This window comes from Camelus ferus, chromosome 5, assembly GCF_009834535.1.
Source record: "Camelus ferus isolate YT-003-E chromosome 5, BCGSAC_Cfer_1.0, whole genome shotgun sequence".
Taxonomy (NCBI): Eukaryota; Metazoa; Chordata; class Mammalia; order Artiodactyla; family Camelidae; genus Camelus; species Camelus ferus.
This window is the reverse complement of record NC_045700.1, coordinates 43480717-43505945: the sequence shown is the minus strand read 5'-3', so window position 1 is coordinate 43505945 and position 25229 is coordinate 43480717. Positions and strand designations below refer to the sequence as shown.

Genomic DNA, 25229 nt, shown 5'->3' with positions numbered 1-25229 from the left:
CTAAGCACAGACGTGGCATACTATGTTCTCTGACATTTTAATCATCGATTACTAACCTCACCCCTTACTCCTTGCAAGCCTCCACTTACACCTTAAGAAATTTTTCTTTGGGAAGACGAGAGACATCCTTTAACAGCATGATCATTGGTGATAATTCCCTTTGTTTCTTTCTCTCCTTCCTTCTCTCTCTTTCTCTTGTGCATGCACTCAGTTTTTGGCTGTGAGCAGCAAACTGTGAAAGCTGAGTTTGCATGAGCTGAGTGTTTTTAATCCACTAAGCTAATTAACAATTAGGTTAATCTAATACATTTTGTGATGCACAAAATCATTATTGGCGGCCGGGTAATTGGGCATAATGGTAAGTAGTTCACATAAATGACTGTAATTAGTATCGCTTGTACATGGACAAAAAATACACTCTGTGATCATTTAGGAAAAAAGATGAAAGGGAACAAAATGGTGCAGAAGGATGTTCTTTCATACCCTTCTTAAGTTTCAGGATGCAGTAATGAAAAAGTAAGGGCAGTAATAGAGAGGAACATTATCCAGTGTGTACGAGGCGTCAAGCGCTGAGTGAAGCATTGAATATAATTACCATGTGCAATATTCACAAGTTCATTCTGTGAATGATGCTGTTATGGTACCACTTCCAAATGAAATGGAGCCATGAGGTTGAGAAATATGTGCCAAGTAGCACACAAAGGGATTTGAACTCAAGTCTCTGTGATTCTGGGGCCTGACCCATTAACCACCGTTTTCCTGCTTCTGGATCCATCTTCCAAGGGCCCATAGATCTCCTTTTCTCCAGCATGGAACACCCACAGATAAACTGTTCCCCTGAGGTCTCTCTTGCCCTCCCTCTTCCCACACTACTGTCCACAGGGCCAAAAAGTGTGATATTTGGGGTGAGAAATGATGGTCTATGTATGCTAGCTACTGTGGTGGTGTTAAGTGTGTGCCTCTGCCGCACCCACTCTTCCCCTAAGAATCCGGAGAGAGATGTTCATTTGAGGTAATACCCGTAAAGCCAGGCTGAGCAAGGGTTTGACCCCCAAACCTCAGTTTGGGCGACTAGTGAGTCAGTCTAGAATCTAGACCAGGGGTTAACAAACTATGGCCTGCAAGCCAAATCCAGCTTGTGGCCCATTTTTATGAATAAAGTTTTATTGGAACACACCACAGTCATTTGTTTACTGTTGTCTATGACTGCTTTTGTACTATGTAGTCAAGGAACTGAACTGAGTAATTGCTTCAGAGCCCATATGGCCTAAAAGCCTAAAATCTTTACTATCTGGCCCTTTACAGCAAATGTTTACCGACCCCTAATCTAGGATGTGTGGAAGGCTTCCTTTGCTCAGGTAGGAAGACCTCTGATGAAGGTAGTCTTAACACAAATTAGACCACAAGTACCATTCTGTCTGTCCACCTTAGTACTTCCTAAGTGTGGAATCACTTCTTTCATCATCATCATCATCACTATTATTTAGGTGGCTGGTATTGGATTAATCACCTTTGCACCCATTATCTCATTTGATCCTCATAACAATCCCATGAGTTACATGCAGTCATTATCCCTGTGCTACAGATAAAGAAATTGGGGCTTGAGAGATTACACAATCCGCCTATGGGAGGAAGTATCTGCCATAACTATGGAAAAGGAACAAGAAAGACAGATGAAGAGAGAATGTCCCCTTGCATAGAGTAGGGAATTCAAGGAGAAGGGAAGAGGGGGCCCACTGTATCCTGACCTATAGAATAGAGAGGTTACTGGAGAGGGAGGAGATGGCTGACAGGCTCTGAGAAGCCCCATGGTCCAACCATAAGAAAGGAAGGAAGGAAGAAAGAGAACAGAGAGGGACTCGGGGGTATTTTGCCCTGATGGGATATAATCAGTGGGAAGAAACCAGCTCATGGAAACCACTGCAGACTAGGATCATTTGATGACCTGAAAAAGATGATAGTCATGCAGGAGCTAACCTTTGTTTTAACTCAGCAAATAACTCCAGTCCTCAGTGGTCAATGAAACAGCGTCCATGTGAGTCACGGGACTAACACTCATCCTTTGGTTGAAAGGGTGGAGAGAAAGTCTTATGCTCCTCCTAGAAGCCAACATGAGGAATTGCCACTTTGCTTCTTCCTTTATAAACAGCACTGATAAAAACAGTGCTGTTGGGTAGGAACGTCTGGTGGTGATCAGGTAGCCTTCCCCTTACTCAATGAGATGACAGGTTAGTGAGTCAAAGGACAGCTTCCTCAGCTCTGCACAGGAACCTGGCCACTCCACTGTGTGCTGCAGCAGCAAATGAGCCTGGGAACTGGACAAAATGTCAGTTTAGAGCTTGGGTTCAATTCCTGCTCTACCACTTAATGCATGTTGTGACATTGGGCAAGTTAGGCAGCCTCCACCTCTGTTTCCTCTTCCGTTATAAGGATTAAATGAAATAATACAGGTAAAGCACTTAGAAACATACCTTATTATTATTGCAAGTAGTTGTATAGCAGTGGTTATCCTAATAACTACACTAGTTAGCAGTAATATAGCACTAGTAGTAGGTCTGTTTTGCATGTACCAATCTCTAGGTCAATCAAACTAATCATAGTGCCTTATTGTTTCAGCAACCCCTTAAGCAGAAAACCATTATAAGGATGTTTATGTAAGGAATCAGATTTTCCTCTCACTACTCTAACCCACTTAGTTTCCATTTGCTGCCTTGCTTAGACCTCTTACTCATTTAAAAACGTGCTCTTCTTTGTAGACTAATGATGCTCAGTCAAAAATAGCGTAGTCTTTTAAATCATAAGAGCAGAAAAATTGGAGATACTTTACAAAACAAAAACTATTCCCAGTGTTTCCAAAGAGCTATTTAGCTTTCAGCCTTCCACAGAAGAATATTTCTGAGAAATCTTTTGAGTTTACATGGATTAGCCCAAGTGACAGCAAGCACTTTAGAAATTGACAAGAACACATGAAAACTGTGGATCTCTCTTTTTGTTTCAGATTTTCCTCAGTGTCATAGTAGGAGCTTTAAATCTTGGCAATGCATCTTCCTGTTTGGAAGCCTTTGCTGCGGGGCGAGCAGCAGCCACCAGCATTTTTGAGACAATAGACCGGGTATGTAAAGGACAAAAGTAAAGGCCATTAGCGGGTTGGGCATGGGGAGAGGAATGAACTTGTGAGGAGTTTATCCTCAGTGTTACAAAGTAGGAAGGACTATCTCAATGCCCTTAATTCAGCCATACTTTATAAGTGCTGTCAAGAGTCACACCCCATTCTGAGTTGTGAATGCAAGAGTGAAATAGAACAAATAAAGCCCCTGCTCTCGTGTCATATGGGAAATAGGCAGCAAAGAGGCAGGCACATGCAAAGATAAGACAATGTTAGACTGTGTTAAGTACAATGAACGAAATAAAATAGGTCAGTGTGTTAGTGGTTGGGGTGGGGAAGGAGCCTTTAGATTTAGTGATGGTGACACCGTTACTGAGGAGGTAGTAGCTGAGCTTAGAACCAAAGGAAGTGAGTGAGTCAGCCATGCAAAGGGGGACTTGGGAGAGGAGTGATGCCTGGGAGGTGAGAAGGAGGAGGGTATTCATGGGTGAGACTCCCAGGTTGGAAAAGATCATGGTGAGTGCAGGGAACTAAAACTGTGCACACCAAGTCAGTGTGACTGAGCAGAGTGAGCCAGAGACAGGCTGGAGGGATGGGAAAGGGCCAGATCATGTAGGACTTTAAGGCCAAGTTCATAAGATTAGATTAACTTCTAAATGACAGAAAGTCTTTGTAAGTTTGTAAAGGACCCTGGTAGCTTGGCTAGCATTTTCCTGGTTAATCTGTTGAAGCACTTTGAAGGTCAAGCTAGAAAAGTCAAAATCCAAGAACACAAGGAAGAAGGTGGCAGTATGTTGTTCCTCACTGAAAAAATGCCCTGGGCTGAGTCAGAAGCCCTGGAAATCCAGAGGTGCTCTGTGAGTCCCTGAATACTAAGTAGTTATGAGACATATAACCTGCCTGAGGAAACTCCTCATCATTCTGTTTTATATTTTGGGGTTTTATTTATTAGTGTATAAAGAGACTATTGAAAACCACACAGATGTGTTGAGCCATTCAAATTCTGCCTCATTCTTAGGGTTGTTGATATGCTCAAGTAAAGTGAGTCCAAAAGGCCCCTGAAGCTATTACTAAAAATTAAGGCATTTAGAAAGGATTTTATTATCTTTACTAGAGACTACAGAAGAAGGAATTAGATGACACTGTAGCCCTAAATAAAGATACGATGAAGTTCTCTCACTAGTGTGGGAGAGGGTAGAAGGTGATTCTGGAGCATTCTGGTAGCGGCAGGTGACCCTCACGCTTGTCTGATTACCTAGTGTGGTTCAGTTCTAAATTAGGCCCGCTGCTAACAGCCATGGAGGCGAACTTCAGCGTACTAGCTGAAAGTTGTTAGTATTTGAAGCACCACATGAGGGTATTCAATTAGTTTCAATCGTCATCTACAGTAGATACTCAAATATAGGGAACTCTTGGACCCTGGCCTCACTGACTAGTTGCGTGACCTTAGGCAACATACTTAACCTCTTGAGACTCCTCTGCCTCCTCATATGAACAAATACACATAGCACCTATCTAGTTAGGTTACAGTGACAGTTATGTACATGAAAAAAGCACAGTGAAACACTTTGTACTTTGTCTTCCATGGTATCTCAATATTATAATAATCCATAATGATACCAACATATTATATTCTAATATACTAATTATAGATCAGTACTATATATTATTATATTGTCATTATGTGATAATATATCATAGTAATATACAATAAAAAGTAAATTAACATAATATTTTATATCAATTATATGCTAATTGACATGTTTTTATTTATAATTAATTATATACTAGTTATGTAAGGTTGGTTATACATGTAAATGTAATATATTAATACTATTATATAGTATCTCATTAATTTCTAAATAAATGGTAGTGAGATTATTGCTATTATTGATACATATTTAATGTGGAAGCAACTTACCTTTAGCATATCACTGCAGTGTTTTACTTGGTGGTGGTTCTGTTTTATGAGTAAATTCAAACCAAGATGGATAGTAAATGTGTGTAAGTGTTGTTGCTATAGATAGCCCTTTTATGTTTCACTCCAGAAACCCCTCATTGACTGCATGTCAGAAGACGGTTACAAGTTGGATCGAATTAAGGGTGAAATTGAATTCCATAATGTGACCTTCCACTATCCTTCCAGACCAGAGGTGAAGGTAAGTGCCAAACATTTCTCCAGGAACAACAGCATTTTCTTCTTTGATGATTCATTTCTAGAGCCACAGATTACTTGTTTTTCTGAAGCATGACTCATTTTCCAGGCAAGAAGAACAGATGCACGTTTCTCTGGAAGCGTACTCAGGTGTCTTATCATTCCTCAGGCCACAAACCACATTCCTTTGTGACAATAATATGTAAATCTAGTAACCATTTGTCCCCAAAGTTATTACAATATTATTGACCATGTTCTTTATGCTGTTTATTGTCCACATGTCTTATTTATTTCATAACTGCAGATTTGTGCCTCTTAATTGCCTTCATTTATTTCCCCTGTGGGCAACCACCCGTTTGTTCTCTGTTAAAATTTTGTTTTGTCTGTTTGTTCTGTTTTTTAGATTCCACATATAAGTGAGATCATACTGTAGTTTTCTTTCTGTCTGACTTATTTCACTTAGTATAATACTCTCTAGAGTCATCTGTATTGTCACAAATGGCAAGATTTAATTTTTTATGGCTAAGTAGTATTCCATTGTATATATCTACCACATCTTCTTTATCTGTTCATCTACTGATGGACACTTAGGTTGCTTTTATGTCTTGCCTATTATAAATAATTCAGCAATGAACATTGGAGTGCAAGTATCTTTCCAAATTAGTTTCCTGTTTTCTTCTGGTAGATACAAAGAAATGAAATTGCTGGAATTTCTATTTTTAATTTTTGAGGAAACTTCATACTGTTTTCCATAGTTAGCCACTGTTTTTTAATGATATTTCTGTTATCCCTGCAGAACTCAATCCCATGCAACTTAATTCTAATACTACACACCTGTAATGTAGGTATATATATACATACATACATACATACGTACATCATACATATATACTTATATATTAAACATAGGTACATATTCTGATAACATTTCCAAAGTATAAATTTTTTCTTTTTTTTTAATTTAGATATAATCAGTTTACAATGTTGTGTCAATTTCTGGTATACAGCACAATTCTTCAGTCATACATGAATATACATATATTTATTTTCATATTCATTTTCACTATAAACTACTACAAATATTGAATATATTTCCCTGTGCTATACAGTATAAACTTGTTTCTCTATTTTATATATACCAGTCAGTATCTGCAAGTCTTGAACTCCCAGTTTATGAAGTATGTTTCTGATTACTGTTTTATATCACATATGAACATTAAATGTCATAGCATGTATATAAGTGCTTTGTGAAATGTAAATCACAAGATAGTACTTAGTATAGATTTCTGAGTGGATGGCTAAAACTTCCTTTATAGTATCTATTCAGAACCAGCTTATAATAGCTGTTCAACAAATACTGATTGAGTTGAAATACATTTACTTACTGTCTACTCTCAGTACCAATAGTTTGTTTTAATAAAATCTTCTTCTTTTACTGCTAAGGGGCTTTCTTCCCTAAACTAATTGAAACAGTCATCCTTGAGGTATTCTGGCATGTCAGAAATGTTTTAAATTAGATTCTGGAACATACTGTTCTAAGTGGGCCTGGTTTATTTACTTCAACAGTGTTACTGCACATCATTTTATTTGTTGGCTACAGTTATTGGTTTATTACTCAGTGTACTGAATGCTTATACTTCATCCTAGGCACCGTTTGCTAATTTTTCCAGTTATTGCTGGATATCCATGGCTACTGCTTTGAGGGCATAAGTAAATACACATACTGTGTTGTCACAAAGCATCCTAACCTGTAGCCTAATTGCTGACAATCTGAGTATTATTTTTCTCTTTTCTCTGCAGATTTTAAGTAACCTCAGCATGGTCGTTAAATCAGGGGAAATGACGGCTCTGGTAGGATCCAGTGGAGCTGGGAAAAGCACAGCACTGCAGCTCATTCAGCGATTCTACGACCCCAGTGAAGGCATGGTCTGTGTCTCCTAGAAATTTCTTAACACATGGGAATAGGAGTTTGCAAATGGTGATATATTGGTCAAACACAGAGACCTAGCATACACCGAGACCATCCTGACATCTGCATTGCTGACTTAACATTTTTGATTGAATCAACAAGATTAATTCCCTTCATGGTGGCTGTGTTTGATGAATAACTAGTCCATTTGCTCAGTGATGTCACTGAATGTGCAGATACATTCAAAATGGTATTGTTGCCTCTTCAGTGAGGGAACACTTCCATTTCTTTCTTTGAAGTATAACAAAATTATTGTTCCCTAAAGTTCTCCAAATGCTAAGTATAGGAAAGCTTACATGGCCAGAATGAGCAGAAAATAGCTCTTGATTATTGCTTTGAGAAGTTAAGTTTAAAAAACAAAAGTACATAGTTTTATAAGCAACTTAGTCTCTTTCTCCTTGTATTTATCTGACATAGACAAAAATGAAAAAAATAAATATTAATAATTGCTATTTATCACATATTATATGTCAAGTACTTTATAAAAATGATTACTTATTTTCACAATGGCCTCCAAAGATAAATATGCTCATTTTACAAATGAAGAAACAGAGAGTCAGAGAGATTGAGACTTGCTCCAGATTTGAACCCAGACCTGTTGGATGCCAAAGGCTATGCTGTTTTCACTCTGTCTCAGAACCATTCCTGTCAACATCTCCTTGATGCCTGGAGATGGGATCATTTGATTGTATGTTAAATTACTTTCACACAATGAGTTCTCTATAACGCATGTACTGTTACAGTGATATGGCAAAAGAGTTTTCCTTTTTCACACTTTATTCTCTGATTGTATATTCTTTGCTACATACCACCGCAACTACACTCTCAAAATATAGAAATCATGGTTTCTTGATGTAAAATTTTCATGTTTTTATTACTAGTAATATTGTTTACTTATCTTTCTTATAGTTTCAATTGCTTTTGAACAGCAAAGTGTCATTTGATCAATCTGGCCAGAAAGTGAGGTTTTTCTCTAAAACATATATACAAGATAAGGATCATTGCTTATTTTCATGGTATCTTTTTTTTTCAATTGAAGTACCATCAATTACAATGTGTCAATTTCTAGTGTACAGCACAATGTCCTCGTCATGTATATACATACATGTATTTGTTTTCATATTCTTTTTCATTAAAGGTTATTATAAGATATTGAACATAGTTCCCTTGTGCTGCACTGAAGAAACTTCATGGTATCTTTTTAAGTTCATTTTGGTCAAGTAAAAATGTAGTAATAGCGAGGAGGGTATAGCTCAGTGGTAGAGTGCATGCATAGCATGCACTCAAGGTCCTGGGTTCAATCCCCAGTACAATCACTCAATCCATATATACATGCATACCAACCTAATTACCTCCCCCCACAAACAAGCAAACAAAAAATCAAAAGACAGAAATACTCAAAGTATGGTGAATAACTGACTCTACTCTTTATTGAGGAAATAAAAACTTTTATATTCCTGGCCCAATCATGTTAAACTAAGTTATGTTTTGTGTTTCTACATAACCTTTATGTTAGATGTGTTTCTACAATGAACTGTCCTACAGCTGTACTTGATTTTAATTTATATTGTCATCCTTATATTAACAACCACACTATAAGAGGAATTGTTTCTATTGCAATCTTGTCAGTCTCTATTTTTCCTCCCCATAGGTCAGTACAGCATAACAGTATGATTCAGAACCCTGAAGGATCCCAAGAGATGTGATGCTGTGTTCTCGTTCTCTAGGTGACTTTGGATGGCCATGACATTCGCTCTCTTAACATTCAGTGGCTTAGAGCTCAGATTGGGATAGTGGAGCAAGAGCCGGTTCTGTTTTCCACCACCATTGCAGAAAACATTCGCTATGGCAGAAAAGATGCAACGATGGAAGATATAGTCCGCGCTGCCAAGGAAGCCAATGCCTACAGCTTCATCATGGACCTGCCACAGGTACCCCTGGCCTGTCACTCCAGAGGGAAACCCGGAAGTCAGAGAAGGAAAACAGTTACACAGTAATAAGAACTTCTTTTCATTTTACTTGTGCATTATTAAATTCTTAATTTTGTGTTTTAATTTTATGCCTGGAAGCATACATTGAGTTTCCCCTTTTGTCTGCAAATATATTGTTGTTAATATACTAAAAAGTACCATACTGGGGGACTTTCTTTTAAAAGCTCCATTTGACATAGGTATAATTTCCTTATTCTATTAAGCACCTATCTAAGCAAATAATAAATTTGTCATGTGGCAATAACTTACACAATGCTTTTGATGTCTACCATTGTCATTGTTCTTTAACTTTCTTGGGCTTAGGCAACTAATATTGTGTTCCCGGTACTGTATCTTACATTTTCAAAATTTCCTCATTTATCTTCATTTTATGCAGCAGCAACAACAAAACCCAAATCCCTATTACCGTATTTTTATGGATTTTGTGGCCAATGGTCTCCTAAGTCAAAGATGAGTTATTATTACTAGTTAACACATATATCATGCTTACTACGTACCAGGCACTGTTCTAATTACTTTACATTATTCATTCATCTAACCCTCACAATTATCCTGTCAGGCAGCTACTATTATTAATCGCCATCTGCAGATGGAGAATTGAGGTTCCGAGAGGTCAGATCACTTGCTCCAGGCAGGAGAGTCAAGGTTCACATCCAGCTGGTCTGGCTCGAGAGTCGGTGGTCTAGAATACTTTCTATTCAGCCTTCTAAATTACTTGTGTGAATGAGATTACAGCTGTGAGTATGAGATACAGTCAAGTGGTTAAAAAGTATAAAGCTTTAGAATCAGACTGCCTCCATATGAATCCCAGCTTCTCCACTTGCAAGCTTTAAGAACGTGGGCAAGTTACTTTGCCCCTCAGACCCCAGCATTTCCTTATCTATCAACTGAGAACAGCAGTGCCTACCTCATGGGCCATCTGTGAGGACTAAATGAGATGGTATGTGTAAGGAACTCAGATCTATGCTTCCTACATGGTAGGTGCTCAACTCATGTTGGCTCATAAATAATAAGCAAGATAAGGGTCTGAAAACAATGCCTTATTGTGAGATTCCAGTGTAAGACAGGCAAGATACTCAGTAGCTATTTGCTGTCCGTGCTAATGATTATAAAGCTTCTTTGACCTTTCATGCATAATGTATAGACAGCTTTAGTATTGTGTTTTGTTGTGTTGTCTAGCTTGAGAAAAGAGAGAAGGATTTGATACATGCTTTAATCCTCTAAAATGGATTTTTCAGGACCTTGATCAACTTTTACTGGTGTGGAAACATTTTGTTTGAAGTTCAGCTAAAGAGGAACATTTTTACAGCCCAGAATGGAAGAATATCAATATCTTTATTTTACTTGTATATTGATTGTACAATAACCTGTTTCAGGAAAAGGGTATTTCTTTCACTGAAAAGTGGGCCTGGGAAAATTCATGCTTGAGGAGGAAGCTAGAAAGACCCTAGTAATAGATCAGTCAGGATCTATTCTTTCTCTTCGTTATCAGTGTCACTTTCTTCCTAGCAATTTGACACTCTTGTTGGAGAAGGAGGAGGCCAGATGAGTGGTGGCCAGAAACAAAGAATAGCCATTGCTAGAGCCCTCGTCCGAAACCCAAAGATCCTGCTATTGGACATGGCCACCTCAGCGCTGGACAATGAGAGTGAAGCCATGGTACAAGAAGCACTGAGTAAGGTTTGTTGAAAGTCTGAGTTCCTTTTATAGGTCCGTGTGAAAATTTTTGAGCTTCTGTAGGAAAGGCAGCTGTGGAGAGAGGAGAGATAGACAGAGGAGAGACAGAGAAGGACTACATGGGTCCGTGTATCTGACTGTTTAGAAAATACTGGCTGACCACGATGTTCCTCACAATCAAATAGGAGATATTATGATTTGCTTCCAAAAGCTGCACAGGTAAAATCTGAAATCTTATTAAGTCTGACTTATAATATGTGATTTTTTGAAATTACCATTTTCGTCTTTAGCTGTTGATCAATAGCAGCAACCAGACCAACATGTGATGGTGCTTATTGGCCATAAGGAAGTATGCTGGCATTTCCTAATGTCTACATAGCCTATAGAAGGGTTTTCCCAGGGGCCAAGGCTCTGCCTTCTTTGTGGATTCTGAGACTGTCCAGATAATGTCAGCTCTGTCTTACAGTCTCGTCTAACAGTGCACTGTACCTTCTTACAGATTCAGCACGGGCATACAATCATTTCTGTTGCTCATCGCCTCTCCACGGTCAGAGCTGCAGACATCATTATTGGTTTTGAACACGGTACAGCAGTGGAAAGAGGAACCCACGAAGAACTGTTAGAAAGGAAAGGCGTTTACTTCACTCTTATGACTTTGCAAAGTCAAGGAGATCAAGACTTTAATGAAAAAGACATAAAGGGCAAGTGCCTTTTCCATTATGCTTGTACAGTATATTTAATCATTAGCATTTATAGTGTTTTTTTGATTTCTATGCATTTTAATATACGGTGTCTTATTTGTTCTTCTCAAAGCCCTGGGAGACGTTGTATAGATGTTAAAGGAAAGAACGGAAGCTCAGGAGGTTTAGTTACTGATCAACTCAGAGAGCTAAATATAACCCAGGTCTTCTGTGGAAGAACCTCCAATTCCATCCCCTTTTTTCCCTCATTCTTTGCAGATACAAGGGGCTTCCTGGAGTGTCCTGCACTCAGTAGGAGCTCTCTTCTTGTTGGTTGAGCGAATTGATCAATGACTGAAAAGTTTTATGCTTATTTTCACTAGCATGGATGGATACTTCAGGTCCTTGTGTGCCTTCTCTTTTTCAATCCTGAATTTTCAGATTTGGTGGTTTACCCCAACATACGTTATAGCCAGTCATGCTCAACTTTCTCTACCATATCACATCTAGATTTGTGAACCCCACAGGGTAATATGACAGTATACATTTAACACATGTGATTTACTCTGAAAAGCTTTTTTTAAAATTTGGTGAGTCTACCTTTTTTTTTTTTTTTTTTTTTTTTTGGCCACCTCTAGCAGGGCCTCTTACAAGTTTTTTTGTGATTTATATTGGCTCTAGTTCTAGGATATCTTTTTCTATGGTGATAATACATAGGCTATCCCACAGTTCAGAAGAATCAATCTTGCTGAGTATCTCGAAAATTTTTTGTTAGAATGTGCTGGACAAGTGCTGAGTTTTATTTATTGCAGTAAAGTGAATGGAATGTTTTAGACATAGTATCAGACATAGACATAGACATATCAGACATAGTAATGATACACTAGGCCAATATGGGAAATAATTTTATTTTGATGTGGTTCTGTGTATCATACACACTAAGGAATCACTCGTGTTGTGTTGAACAGGAAAAGATGAAACTGAAGATGCCTTTCTTGAGAGAAAACAGACCTTTAGCAGAGGGAGCTACCAGGCTAGCCTAAGGTAAGTGCAAGCCATGAGCAGATTTTAAAGTTTTCCAGTGTTCTTAGGAGCCCTCCACAGCCATGGTCCTCGGGTGATGTCTCAGGTCCAGCGAGGGGAGCCCTTAAGCACAGTCCCAGGGCTTGTGTAATATGAACATGCAAAAGAATCCTTGGCTGCTGTATTGACATTTCTGTCTCCAGTTCATAGAGATTTCTTGTTTAAATTTCGCTTCTCATTTTATGGAGGATAGAGGTCATGGTAAAGACACTCAGTAGTGAAAATGTTTATTGAGCTTAGAATGAGGATTTAAAAAAAAAACCTGTGTTTAGACTTGTCTCCCAAAGCTAACTGTAGTATGAAACACTGTCTTAAACGAAGGTCAAATTCATACCTTTAACTCCATTCTTTAATTCAGTTTCCACTCAATAGGTTACAAATATTTCTGCTCCCCAAGTTACCTATCCAAATTCAAATCATTCTTTAACTAGTTGAAATAAGATGTGTTGTCTAATGTTTAAAGAGAATTTTCCTAAACATGAACTTTTTTTTTCTGAATCAATATATGGGTATGCACTTCCAAAACGTATTTTTAGAGTATGTTATTACAAGATTATAAATTTAGTTTTTCATTCTGGTTTAAGAGTTTCAAAGAAATTAGTTCCTTTAAGAGTCTGTATATTAAGAAGAATTCTTCCCAGGAGTAATTGTACTTGTGAAAATGTTATTTGAGATCTTTTTTTCTTAAGGTGGGAGACTATTTGTAGGCAATAGGCTGACAGAATATTTCTCTACCATGGCCTACTATGCCTAGAACATTTAATTCAAGGCTGTACTCTGAACAAAGGCTCAGTTTAGGACTTGCTCATTCAAGATAGCTAATTATCTATTGAGAAATGCTGAAAGAGGCTTAAAATATAATATTCAGGTAACAACTCCAAGTAGTTCAAACACAGATTTGTGTATTTTTAATATTCAAAGAATAGTACACTGAGCTTATTCTTCTTTTTGAGAACAAGTCTGTTCAGAAAAAATTTCAAGAAATGCTAGTTTCATTGAATTTTTTTAATTTGGAAAGTAGTAAAGCAATAGCTTCAAGTTTCTCTGTAAAGTAAAAGCTATTACAAATTGCCAAAATTGTTAGGCAAATTTTATAGACACCTGACATTATGTTTAACCAGGCTTTTCTGATTGGAAGAAAAAATATTAAGTTAAAAAGTCCATTAGAATCACAATCTGAAGATACCCACTAACTTCTTAACCTATAGAGAATGACTAGGCAGCTCTTAATCACTAAGTTAAAGGTTGCAAAGAGATGTACCTCATGGTCATGTCAACAAGAAAATAAACATTTTCTTAATTTTTTAAATGAACAAAATTCTTCCCATTCTAAGTAGTTTACTTACAGTTTACTAGTAGGACCAGATAACCATTTTTAATATAAACATTTCCTATTTGGCTGTTAGTTCTCACAAATTCTACATTTTGATGAGTAGCAGGAGAAACCCAGATATACAACCTATAAACAGAAAGTAGCTATTAACCTCCTGGAGAGAAAGATTTATAAGTTGAGTAAGAAGGTTTGTTAAAAATAAAAGATCTATTAGCAAACACAATAAGATATTTTTAAAGATGACTAACTAAAATGTTAGTTTGTATCTTATTTCCTTGGCTTCAGTCTTTCTGATGGCTAAGTCCTTCTTTGCGTTCAAGAACAATTTAATGGATGAGAGTAATTAACTTTCTAAATAATAATGTTGGGAGAGAGGGCATATATTCCCAAATTAGCTGCCTTTTTTTGTGTGGTGAGAAGTGGTACGCAGCTTCTGAGGAAGGAAGTGGCAGGTGTTAGAGGTTTCTGAAAAACAGTGTGATAGAAATCTAACTCTGGTGTTTATGGTAGACCAGAGGGGACAGGTAGGGCACCTGCCTCGCATCCTTACTGTTCATGGTCTCATTAGGGCAGCTTATACTAGACAGGTAGAATGGTGTGGGGAACGGCAAAAGAGATTTAAGAAATAAAAGATTGAAGTAGGAGAAGTTTGAGGGGACAGGGATCTAGGTCTTCCATGCTCAGAGCTGGGAAGGAGGTAGTCAACTGTATTTTGACACTCTCTCTTTCTCCACATACCCCTCCCTTGGCTTCAAATGCTCTGAATTTCTTTGTAAGCCCGTAACCTGAAGTCTCAGCCCCATCATGTACTCTTCTCTCTCTAGCTGACACCTACTTGTTCCTCACACCTTCAGGAGATGACATCTCGACCTTAGTTACCTAACTTAAAGAAAGGACTCTATTTCTATAGAGTTTCAGGCCATGTGGGAGGGAATGTGGGTGTCCCAGAGGTCAGTTTGGTAGCAGGGAGTCTAAGTGAGGTATGGTTCCATGCCTGATCGTGATGAGACTTGGCAACAGTTTGAATGAGCAAGAGCAAGAAAGAGGGAGGACTTGAGATAAATGCACCTGGTTGAACCTGAGTGACTAAGAGGATGGCAATGCCATCAACAGACCATGCAAGCAAATTAGAGTGAGGAAGCTGATGTGTCTTCTCAAGAAGGCTGGATGAGCACAGATCACTGGCAGGCACCACCTTGGTATTTATTTTAGTCTGACTTCACTTGGATGCAGATGATACAGAGAGACTTGTGAATGGCTCCTTCTGGATCACACTAACACAGCTGATGCAGTTCTCCTGCCTCTAACATCTCTCTTTACACTGTATTTCTTCAGACTACGTGCTTTGATAACGTAACGTCCATTCTCTCAAGTCTTCAGGATTGCCTGTATCACTTAAGACTCTGCAAATGTCTAAAAACATAAGACAATCTGGTTTAATCTTTAAAAGGGAAAAAATAAGTTTACAAAACTAAATAGTCCAAGGATGCTTTAGCTTCAGACAAAGCTGGGGCTTCAATGATTTGTCTGGGATACATACCATTTCTCCCTCTTCCCTTCTCAGCTCTACTTTTTTTCAGTATTGGCTTCGTTTTTCAGGGAGTTTCTTTCCTTGGGGTCTTGGTGTAATTGACAGCCGCTTCCAGTGTTACATACTTTCGAGTTTAACCTAGAGGAGAATAGGCATCTCCTTCCCAGACATCTCAGGGAAAAAACAAAACAACCCGAATCAATCACTTCCTGTATCTGCCGTATACTAAGTGTGTGTAACTGGTAACCCTGTCTCCATGCTCCTCCTTCTATTGTTCTTTCAATCAGCAGTGCTCTTCCCACTAGCCTACAAATACCCAGATCCTACCTTCACCGTCTTCTCCATGAAGCCTTTCATGATAACATCTGACCTACATTCCTTTTTCCTTTAAATTTCCGTACTCTTTATTTAAACCTGCCTTGTAGCACTTACCACATTCTTCCTTGTATCAGGGTTGAGAACATGCATAGCTAAAAGATTTTAGTCTCCTTGAGGGAGAAATCTGTAATTGACCAGTCTTTGTATGCCCCACTGCACCTGGCGTTGGTTTCCATGTTGTAGGTGCACAATAAACTTCTGTTGAACGAATGAATGCACACATCAAGCTAAATTATATTTCAGTAAGGTATTTGTTAATTAAATCTATCCCTAGGGGCAGTACCTAGCCTGGAGAAAGTCTCATTAGGGTCCCTGTTTCCTCCTACTAGTCCATTTGTATCCAGTGGTATTATGCTAAAGCAAACAACAGGGACAGAGAAGGAAAGAGGGAGAGAAAGAGAGATATAAAAACTGCAACCTACAACCAGAAGGGAGGTAACAGTGATGGACCATTGCCATTATAGCAGTTAACAGAACCCTGTGAGTTTGGAATGGATTTGAGTCTTGGACCTTTTTTTTAGTGGACTTGTGGAACAACTTGGCCCCCCTTTTCTTACTCCTGCCTTGGGTATACTTTGAATCAGGGTTTAGCTTGGTACCCACGGCAGCCAAACTGATTAGCTTTGCCCTAAGAATAGCTCTATCAAACGTGATCAGAAAGCTCCCTTATCTGGTTACCATGTGACATAGCAAACATTTCTGTTCATTTCACGCAAGTGATGTAAACTTGGAACGAATTGAGTCCTATTCCAACCTGCCCACAATCTGCAGACTAATTCACCTTTCTGTTTATTTACAGAGCTTCCATCCGGCAACGCTCCAAGTCTCAGCTTTCTTACCTGGGACATGAACCTCCAGTTAGGCGTTGTAGATCATAAGTCTACTTATGAAGAAGACAAAAAGGTCAGGCACCAGTCGCTCATGGGGGAATGGAAGAAGTCTCTCTAGGAGACTACCATATGCCCTTTAAACCTAGAATATGGGTTTTCAAGGCCTTTGTCTAGTATTGTTTCACTAAGTCAAACTAAATGGGAGAAGCCTTTAGGACCTGATGAAAACTCTAAATTTTACATAATATTTTAAAGAAACACGAATTAATTAAATACTTTTAAGGGTACATGGTGACTAAGACTGAACTAATTAAGGATTAATTTGATAGTTCTTAGATGAACCATTTTAATAAATACAGGCAAATTACATGTACTTAGCAGATTATTTGATTATGTAGTTATCCTTTTAAAATTTTTAAGAATATCTGAAAACTTTTTTCAAAATTTTAATTCTTCTTAAGATCAACAGAACTATTTGATATACAGTTTACCACAAATTTTAAATTAACGGGGACTGATTAGGTTTCATGGACATTTGTTTATTTCCTGCAATTTTATAATCATTGTTTTAGGGGCATTTAAAATTAACACTATTAATTCTAACATCATTCAAAACAACATAAACAGGAAAGAGATAGAAGAAATCAACACATGTAACAATATAAAACTTTCTTCATCAGAATCCATTGCTGTTGTGGGTGCAGTCTAATTTTCACATAAGGTGACCATCCCTCCTCCTGAAAGCATTTCTTCATCACTGAACTTCATTTTCCACCCCTGATAGCCTCATTTTCGATTCCCCCATTATTCTTCATTTGAATCTTCATGGCAGTTTTCTTATTGAGCCTTATTTCTGTTGTCTTATCCTATTTCTAAATTATAAGCTGCTTAAAGTTCATGACTACATATTATTTGTGTTTATATCGACTTGGGCACCTTGCTTTGCCCTAAGAATAGCTTTGTCAAACCTAGCTGGAAGCTACCTTCTCTGGTTACCATGTGACCTAGCAAACATTTCTGTTTATTTGACACATGAAAACTTAGAACCAGTTGAGTCCTGTTCCAGCCTGCCCACAATCTACAGACTCTTCCATCTTTCTGTTTACTTACAGAGCTGCACCAATAGGACATCAAGAGATTTTAAAACTAGGATGAAAAATTGAATTTTCACAATGATATAAAGCCCTAACCACAAGATTTATTGAAGCAAATGAGTCAGAGAATACTTTAATTACAAGCACATCCATTATGCATAATGTCATTTCAAATTGTCTTTAAAATCTTTCAGAATGAGAATCCATTTTGGAAGTAATTAGAAACATTGATTCGCAATGCCAAACTTGGAATAAAGTACTGCTTATGATCTTATGACTATGATAGAAGGATTATTAAGGTTCTCTTTTGGTTTTAATACATTAATAATGAATAAATAGAGGTCTCAATATCTAGTAGAGTTGGTTTAAATAAATTTAATAGAAGAACACTTTGTCTCAGAAGCAGCAGGATGAAGGCAGTGAGAGAAAACATATTTAGCAGGCATGATTGCTTATGCATCTTGCCCTTAAGTACTTAACCCCTCTTCTTCCAAGAGGTCTAGAAATAGATACTTCATTTGCATCCATGGTGTTGCCACTCGTAACTACAAGATGCATTATGGAAGGGGTTTAGTAAGCTTCAAGGAGAAAGAATCAAACATAACAGCACCAATCATATTCAATTTTTGCATTTTAATTTTTTCCCTTAGTTTCTGGGTAGATATTTGACAACTAAAGCAAGAGAGTGAGAAAGGAAGGAAAAGAAAATCTGATTTTGTTGTTATTGTTGAAGCTGGTAAATGTCTCAGCATAGCTGACAGTCAGATTCCCTAGAGATCAGGTTCCCAGTGTTCTTATGAGGCAGGGAAAACCTCAGAAGGGAGTTATTGAAATAAAAGGAAACCTAAATCAAATACAGAGATTAGTTTTAGAGACATAAAAATGTTCCATATAATATTCTACTTATCAGCATTGTCAATTAGAATGGAACAATTAAACTCAATTAAATGTAAACAAGTGTAATTTTAAAATTTTGAGACTTTAATTTGACTTTTTAATTTTAAAAAGATGGCACTTTATATTCTGTCTCTAATTAAGGGAGGAAAAGAAGAAAGGGCAAAATTCACAGGGAAGCCAATGTGGTTTTGCTAAAGTTCTAAGAAAAAAAGATCGTATGCTTATATTACTACTGCTCATTTGTATGATAATTATATTAGTCTTTTGATTTAAAAATTAAGTATCTTTAAAAGGGAAAACAGAATCAGGGTTGATAAATTAAACTTACAGACTTTCTAATCCAAGTAAATTTTAAAGTATTTTAAACATTTGGGTTATTCTAATCCCAAGTACAATTTAATGTATTTTAATAGTTAACTAAGTTCTGCAAGATCAAGCACTGGCAAAACCTTTTTTTTTTCTTCTCATTTGGATGAAGTTCTAACCTTACCTTCTGTTAATTGGGAGATTTTTTATCTTGTGTTGCAATGCAAAAGGCTTACTTACATAAAGGAGTTATCTCCACCTTGTGGTCTCTTCAAGTTTCAACTCTGAAAACTTAGAAGAGAGGGTTTCAAAAGTTGGTGCTTCTGAACTCTAAGTGGGGCATCTGAAATCTCATCTCATATTTAGCTGGTGACAAAGTTAAGACTACAGCCTGTTTTTTCTTGCTTTCCAAGCTATGCTCTTGGCTCTCATAAATGGAGTCAGATCGTAGTTCTAATGCTGATAAAATTAAGTTTAGGATTAGGGGAAACCTGCAAGCTAGAGGTTCCAGGTCTCTGATATCTAGGCATCTCTTTTAGGGAAACTGAAAAACAACGTAGATTATATATGAGATCGAGTCAAGGTTAAATATTGGAAACCCATCACTTCATCTCAGCTAACAGATCTTATGGATACAGATCTTAAACATTGGTTAAGAGATAGGACAGAGACAGGATCTATAAAGATGACTATCGGTACTTGATCATTTGGAGTCCCTGCTTCTTGGTCATAGTTACTGTTTTTTATCATCATATCTGAAGGTCATGCTTAAGGCAGGAGACCCCTATGGATTGGCACAAAGAAATCAGTGTAACAAAGTATAGAAATCAGGACTTAAGACTTAAGTTGGAAGTTATATTTTCACCTGATCTACGCAAGGAGATGGAAGGAAGAAAGGAAACTGGAAAAAGCCCAGTGTCTAGCATTGAACCAGTATTTTTTTTCAATAAATGTTTTGTTGCATATATGCACCGTGGGCATAAAAGCCTCATTCATTCTTTCATCCAGTAAACATTGATTGCACACCTGCCATGTGCCAGGTATTGTGTTAAGGATGCAAAGAAGAACAGGAGCCACTGTCCTCCCTGCGCTGGAGCTGCCAGAGGAATATTTCTTTACATGAGATGAACACATGAGCACTGTGCAACTTGACATTGCCACAGCAGAGTCACGAACTCTGCAGTGAGGAAGCATATATAAACTTTTATAATCTTTTCTCTCTCTGTGAGTTACTGATTTTCTGTGAATTTATTATTATTACGTTATCTTTAGCTTTATAGCTTTTTTTGGTAAGTAAATTTGTCTTTAGCTTTGTAAAATCCCAGAGGAAAAAACCCTTCTGTACATAATGACTTTAATTGTATTTTGTTTTCTTTTATTATTCTCTTTTAGCAATATCACATAAAAGTCAATCAAAAGTCAGTTACTCAGGGATAGATTTCCTAGTTTCTGCATCATTCAGTCTTGATAGCTGCATCTTTGGGGAGGTTGGGGGATAGTTTCCTTTAAAGTCAAACTTTCAGTGAAAAGGGACAAAAGAAAATTATTCAAAATAAATTTTGCTTCTTGTTAGTTTATCTTGGAATGATAACTACTGGATGAAAGGTACTTTATATTGTTTTTAAATGTCTTCGGTTTTGCTGTTACAGTTTAGGGATCCCTTCAGGTATCAGAAGACCAGGGAAACTTCTATCGTATCAGGCTGAGGATGAACCATCCGTGGGGCTGTGGTTCTAGGACATGTTGGAGTTTAATGTCCTAGATGGTATAGCACAGCTGACACTTTCAAAACATACAAACATGGAATCTAAGACATTTAGTTCTGGAAGGGATTTTGGAGATTGTATACTGCTGAGGAGCTCACAACTAGGCTTTGTCACCAGAATTACCTGAGGAGTATTTTGTAAAACACAGATTCACATTCGGCTTATGAAATTAGAATTTCTGCTGCAGGGACCCAGGTATCCGTGTTTTTAATCATCAGCCCATGTAAGCCTGGTATATATCCAGATGTGGACACCAAGAACTGCCTAAAACTGTAGAGGATCTGATATTTTGCTCGATTGCAAGCTATCAAGTTAATCTAACACAATTTCATGGATGCTGGCAGAATACAAAAGAGCCCTGTGTCAAGACAAAAGAGCTTATCACTCATAGCCAGAGCAGGAGCCAGAGGACAGTATTTGCACTAGTTCCTCAGTGCAACCCTGCTTCTTGTAGGTTGATGCAAAGAGAGCCAGCTGATACCAGCAAATAAAGTAGGGGCAGGTTGTTACAGGGGAGGAATCCTGGGCTTGGAGAACCTGACGTGTTTATAATGGGCAGTAAGGCCATCTGCCTTTTTCTTGGGTTGGAGACACTCTCTCTGTCCTCCAAGGCTATATGCTATACAAACATCCTTGAAAACATAGCCTAAACACAGGTTGTCAATGCCTCTTGTCACAAGATGTGCAGAAATGTAAGAGACCCATAAAGAATTGTCTCCCCCAAACAACTTAGTCCAGCTCTCCCATTTTCAGAATGAGGTAACTGTACCCCCAGAGAGCTGTGGTGCTTGGTGATGTATTCCACTGGTGGCCACATGGGGCTCATCCAAGAACCCTGTTCTTTCTACGCCTGTTTCACTCATGCATTGATTTCCTAGAGTTGAGTAAGCTGTCAGAGGTGAAATCGTTGAACAGAAGACTTGCTGCATGAGTGAGTAGTAATCACAAGTGCAACTGTTGAGGGCAGGCCAAGAGAGAACTTGAAATGGACAAATCTGTCACCAGCTGAGTTGCCATCCTTCATCCTATTTGGCTTGCAACTCTGATGACATGGACACTAGGCTTTTATTTAAATTGAGTTGGTAATGTAGTCTTTGACTTTGGAAACAAAAGGAAAGTATATGGAGTTCTTTTCTGCCATCTGCTCCTGACATTCAGCTCCCGAAAGGGTAAATTACTGTGTGTTAATGAAAGAGTGCTAATAGTTTTGAAGTCAATTTGCTGTAGACATTTTTAGTGTGTGTTAGTAGAAGAAGTTTAAAAAAATCAATACAAATCTATATATGCCCCCTAAAATCCTTTCTCAAATTAAGTGGGTAATAAATTTAACAAATTACTGAATAATGGTCCTAAAAACCAAGCACTTAATAATAGCTGCAGCAGGGAAAATGATGGCAAAAATGGTGAGATTCTGAATATAGTATTTGCCTTCAAGAGGATAAAAATGTGCCAGCCCTGACACTTTAATGACAGCTAAAATGATCGGAATAGGGAAGTTTTCAATTAATTTTTAGTCCTTGTGAAGAAAATGCAGAACTTAGAAATCCAAATAGATTACCACTTATTTCTGGGCACTCATTAAAGTAAACCTTGCAGAAAATATGCAACTGTTAGCTGTTGACACCACTGAACGCATTTTTAAAATTATTTTGCCTTGTTTCGATGCACTGGCCTGCCTTAGAACTTTGGTTGGTTACTGAATTATAGAGCTTGGACATTTGTAAAGGACCTAACTTGCAAACTTCACAAGTCCTCAAATATGCAAATACCACTGTAGCACAAAACCTTTTTTTAATTGGGGGTTTATTTTTCTTACAAATCCAACATATCTATTATTCCCCAAAAGTTAATACATATGCGGCTGTGAAATGAGAACCATAAACTCACCTTCAGATGAACAGACACTCTGGGAGCAGGTCCATCCGAGTCACAGCTTGATCTCCAGCCCTTCAGAACCATTTCTCACAATTATAGCAAAATCTCTGCATTTCACAGATCTTTGAGGTTGCTCATAAGCAATCAAACCATGACTCAGATCTGTAGATGACAAAGGGTCTGCTGTATAACAAAAGAGTAGATGCAAAAACTTAGATAATTAATGTAACCCCCTCTCCCCTCAAGGACAAGAACATTCCTGTGGAAGAAGACATTGAGCCTGCTCCAGTTAGGAGGATTCTGAAAATCAATGCTCCAGAATGGCCCTACATGCTGGTAGGGTCGGTGGGTGCCGCTGTCAACGGGACGGTCACACCTTTCTATGCCTTTTTATTTAGCCAGATTCTTGGGGTAAGCAAACAGCTGGACCAGCTTTATTCTCCTCACACCTTTTGTTTGTCCATCAGTGGATTTTGTCATTTTTGATAGGTCGGCTCTTGGTGGTAATGTTTTTAAGCTGTTTTTTCCCCTCATCTCTAAAGGATTAAAAATACCTCTAGTCCCCATCACACAGGTGGTAAGAAGGTGAAGCTGAGTCTCATTTGGGCTGGCAGTTTGGGGTTTGGGGGGATTTGTATAGTGATTTTTAAAACCAAACTGAGGTAAATCTTTAAATCCCTGTATTTGTAGACTGTAAACTTACGTGAGTTATTCGATGCTGGGATGAATAGTGTGGTGTCTTCTGAACCCACTTCATTCATTAATAATGAATGTATTCTTTATTATTAAGAACCACAAAGGCCCTAGAAACTCTTTGTCCTAGAAACAGTATATCTCATTTATTTAGAACCTTTCTCCCACCCCTTTGGAATTTGTGATGATTTCAACAGGTTACTTCTGCTTTATAGAAAAGGATTTGTTCATGGAAAAGTATACATTGTTTTCAGGAGATTTATTTGGCATCTAGCAGGCACTCGATAAATATTTGTTGAATAAATGGTTTCCTTTGAGCAACTGCTTGCTGGCATGGTTCTAGTTACATTAATGCAGAGCAATAAGTAAGGATTTATTGTGCAGCTCTCTAATGAATACTTTTTCTGAACTCTCACAGTGCCCTCACTTAGTCTGAATTAGCAAGGTTTTGTTGTACCTAAAATCTACCTCAGCATCAGGTGCTGTCAGTGGGATACATAGCTGTTCTCTCCATTTCCTTATTGCAGCAGCTTGGTCCCCATTCAGTTACTTGAGCACGTCCCTATAAGTTCATAATATACTTATGAGTATAGTTTACCACTTACTACAGGCTGAAAAAAAAAACATTCACAGTTTCCATAGTTTTTTGAGGGAAATGTTTTCAGCTTCTGGTGTTTTAGAGGCAACAACTTCAGCCTCAGATGGATGGAAGCTTTTCTCTCCTAAGCCAATTCCAGTCAGTGTCTTGATAGCTAGTTGATTTTTAAATGATGCTATTATTTGTATATCTATAATTTATGAAACTAATAATAGGTAAGGTGCCTGAGTGGGAAAACCGTCTTTACAGCATCTATTATTTGGAAAAAAACATAGGTCATGATAGTACTTTGAGTTTTGTCCCAGAATAACATTCTCAGATACTCTAGTATCTTCCTTCCTGCCTTCCTGCCTTCCTTTTCTCCTTGCCTTATTATGTAAATAACTTGAGGCATTTCATCATATTGTTCATCTGTATCAAAGAAAAGCCAACACAATTGCCTACATCAGGCAAAGAAGACAAAAAATTCTGTAAATCATAACCAAATTGTTTTCATTCACCCGCCTTCCTTTCCCACAGAGAATTAAAATACACATAATCATAGTTAACTTTGGTTTAATTGCTGGTATGTTTAAAGTGAAACCCTTTTTTTAAGAGAAATTTCTTTTAAACATATTTGAATGGATTTCTTTTGCTATTGTTTGTAATAATACAGTTACTTCCATATTTACTATTTTGCAAAGACTTTTTCAATTCCTGACAAAGAAGAACAGAGGTCCCAGATCTATGGTGTGTGCCTGCTCTTTGTAGCAATAGGCTGTGTATCTCTTTGCACTCAATTTCTACAGGTAAGGAATTTTATTTTTCAGTAAGTGATTTAGCTATTTCCCCTCGCCTTTCATGTTAAAATATCACTAAAGACTCCTTTATGTTTTAGGGATATGCTTTTGCTAAATCTGGGGAACTCCTCACGAAAAGGCTACGTAAACTGGGTTTCAGAGCAATGTTAGGGCAAGACATTGGCTGGTTTGATGACCTCAGAAATAGCCCTGGAGCACTGACAACAAGGCTTGCTACAGATGCTTCCCAAGTTCAAGGGGTAAGCTGGTGGGGGGGAACCAGGGGTGTAGTAACTGGAATATTTTCCTTTGTGTATTCTGATAATCATGTAGGTGCTTCCCACAGAATAGGAACTCAAGGGATTGGGATACCCAGAGCCACATTTTTACCCATTTCCAAAGCTGACAAACAGCAGCTAAAGCAGCAGTCTCCTAGGTAGTGCCTAGAATCAGTGTTAAGGCATCAGTCAAAATCTGTCAGGGTTCTG

General features: G+C 37.9%; 1 protein-coding gene across 1 annotated transcript in view; it reads left to right on the top strand.

Moving 5' to 3' along the window:
* Positions 1 to 25229, top strand: part of ABCB11 (ATP binding cassette subfamily B member 11) — a 73429-nt gene that overhangs the window by 30629 nt on the left and 17571 nt on the right. Inside the window, 12 exon segments of the mRNA XM_006182857.3 lie at positions 2999 to 3112; positions 5155 to 5265; positions 7062 to 7187; positions 8958 to 9161; positions 10731 to 10901; positions 11398 to 11599; positions 12547 to 12622; positions 16703 to 16760; positions 16762 to 16806; positions 22918 to 23082; positions 24646 to 24750; positions 24840 to 25001. Coding sequence (XP_006182919.2) covers positions 2999 to 3112; positions 5155 to 5265; positions 7062 to 7187; positions 8958 to 9161; positions 10731 to 10901; positions 11398 to 11599; positions 12547 to 12622; positions 16703 to 16760; positions 16762 to 16806; positions 22918 to 23082; positions 24646 to 24750; positions 24840 to 25001 — 1539 coding nt within the window.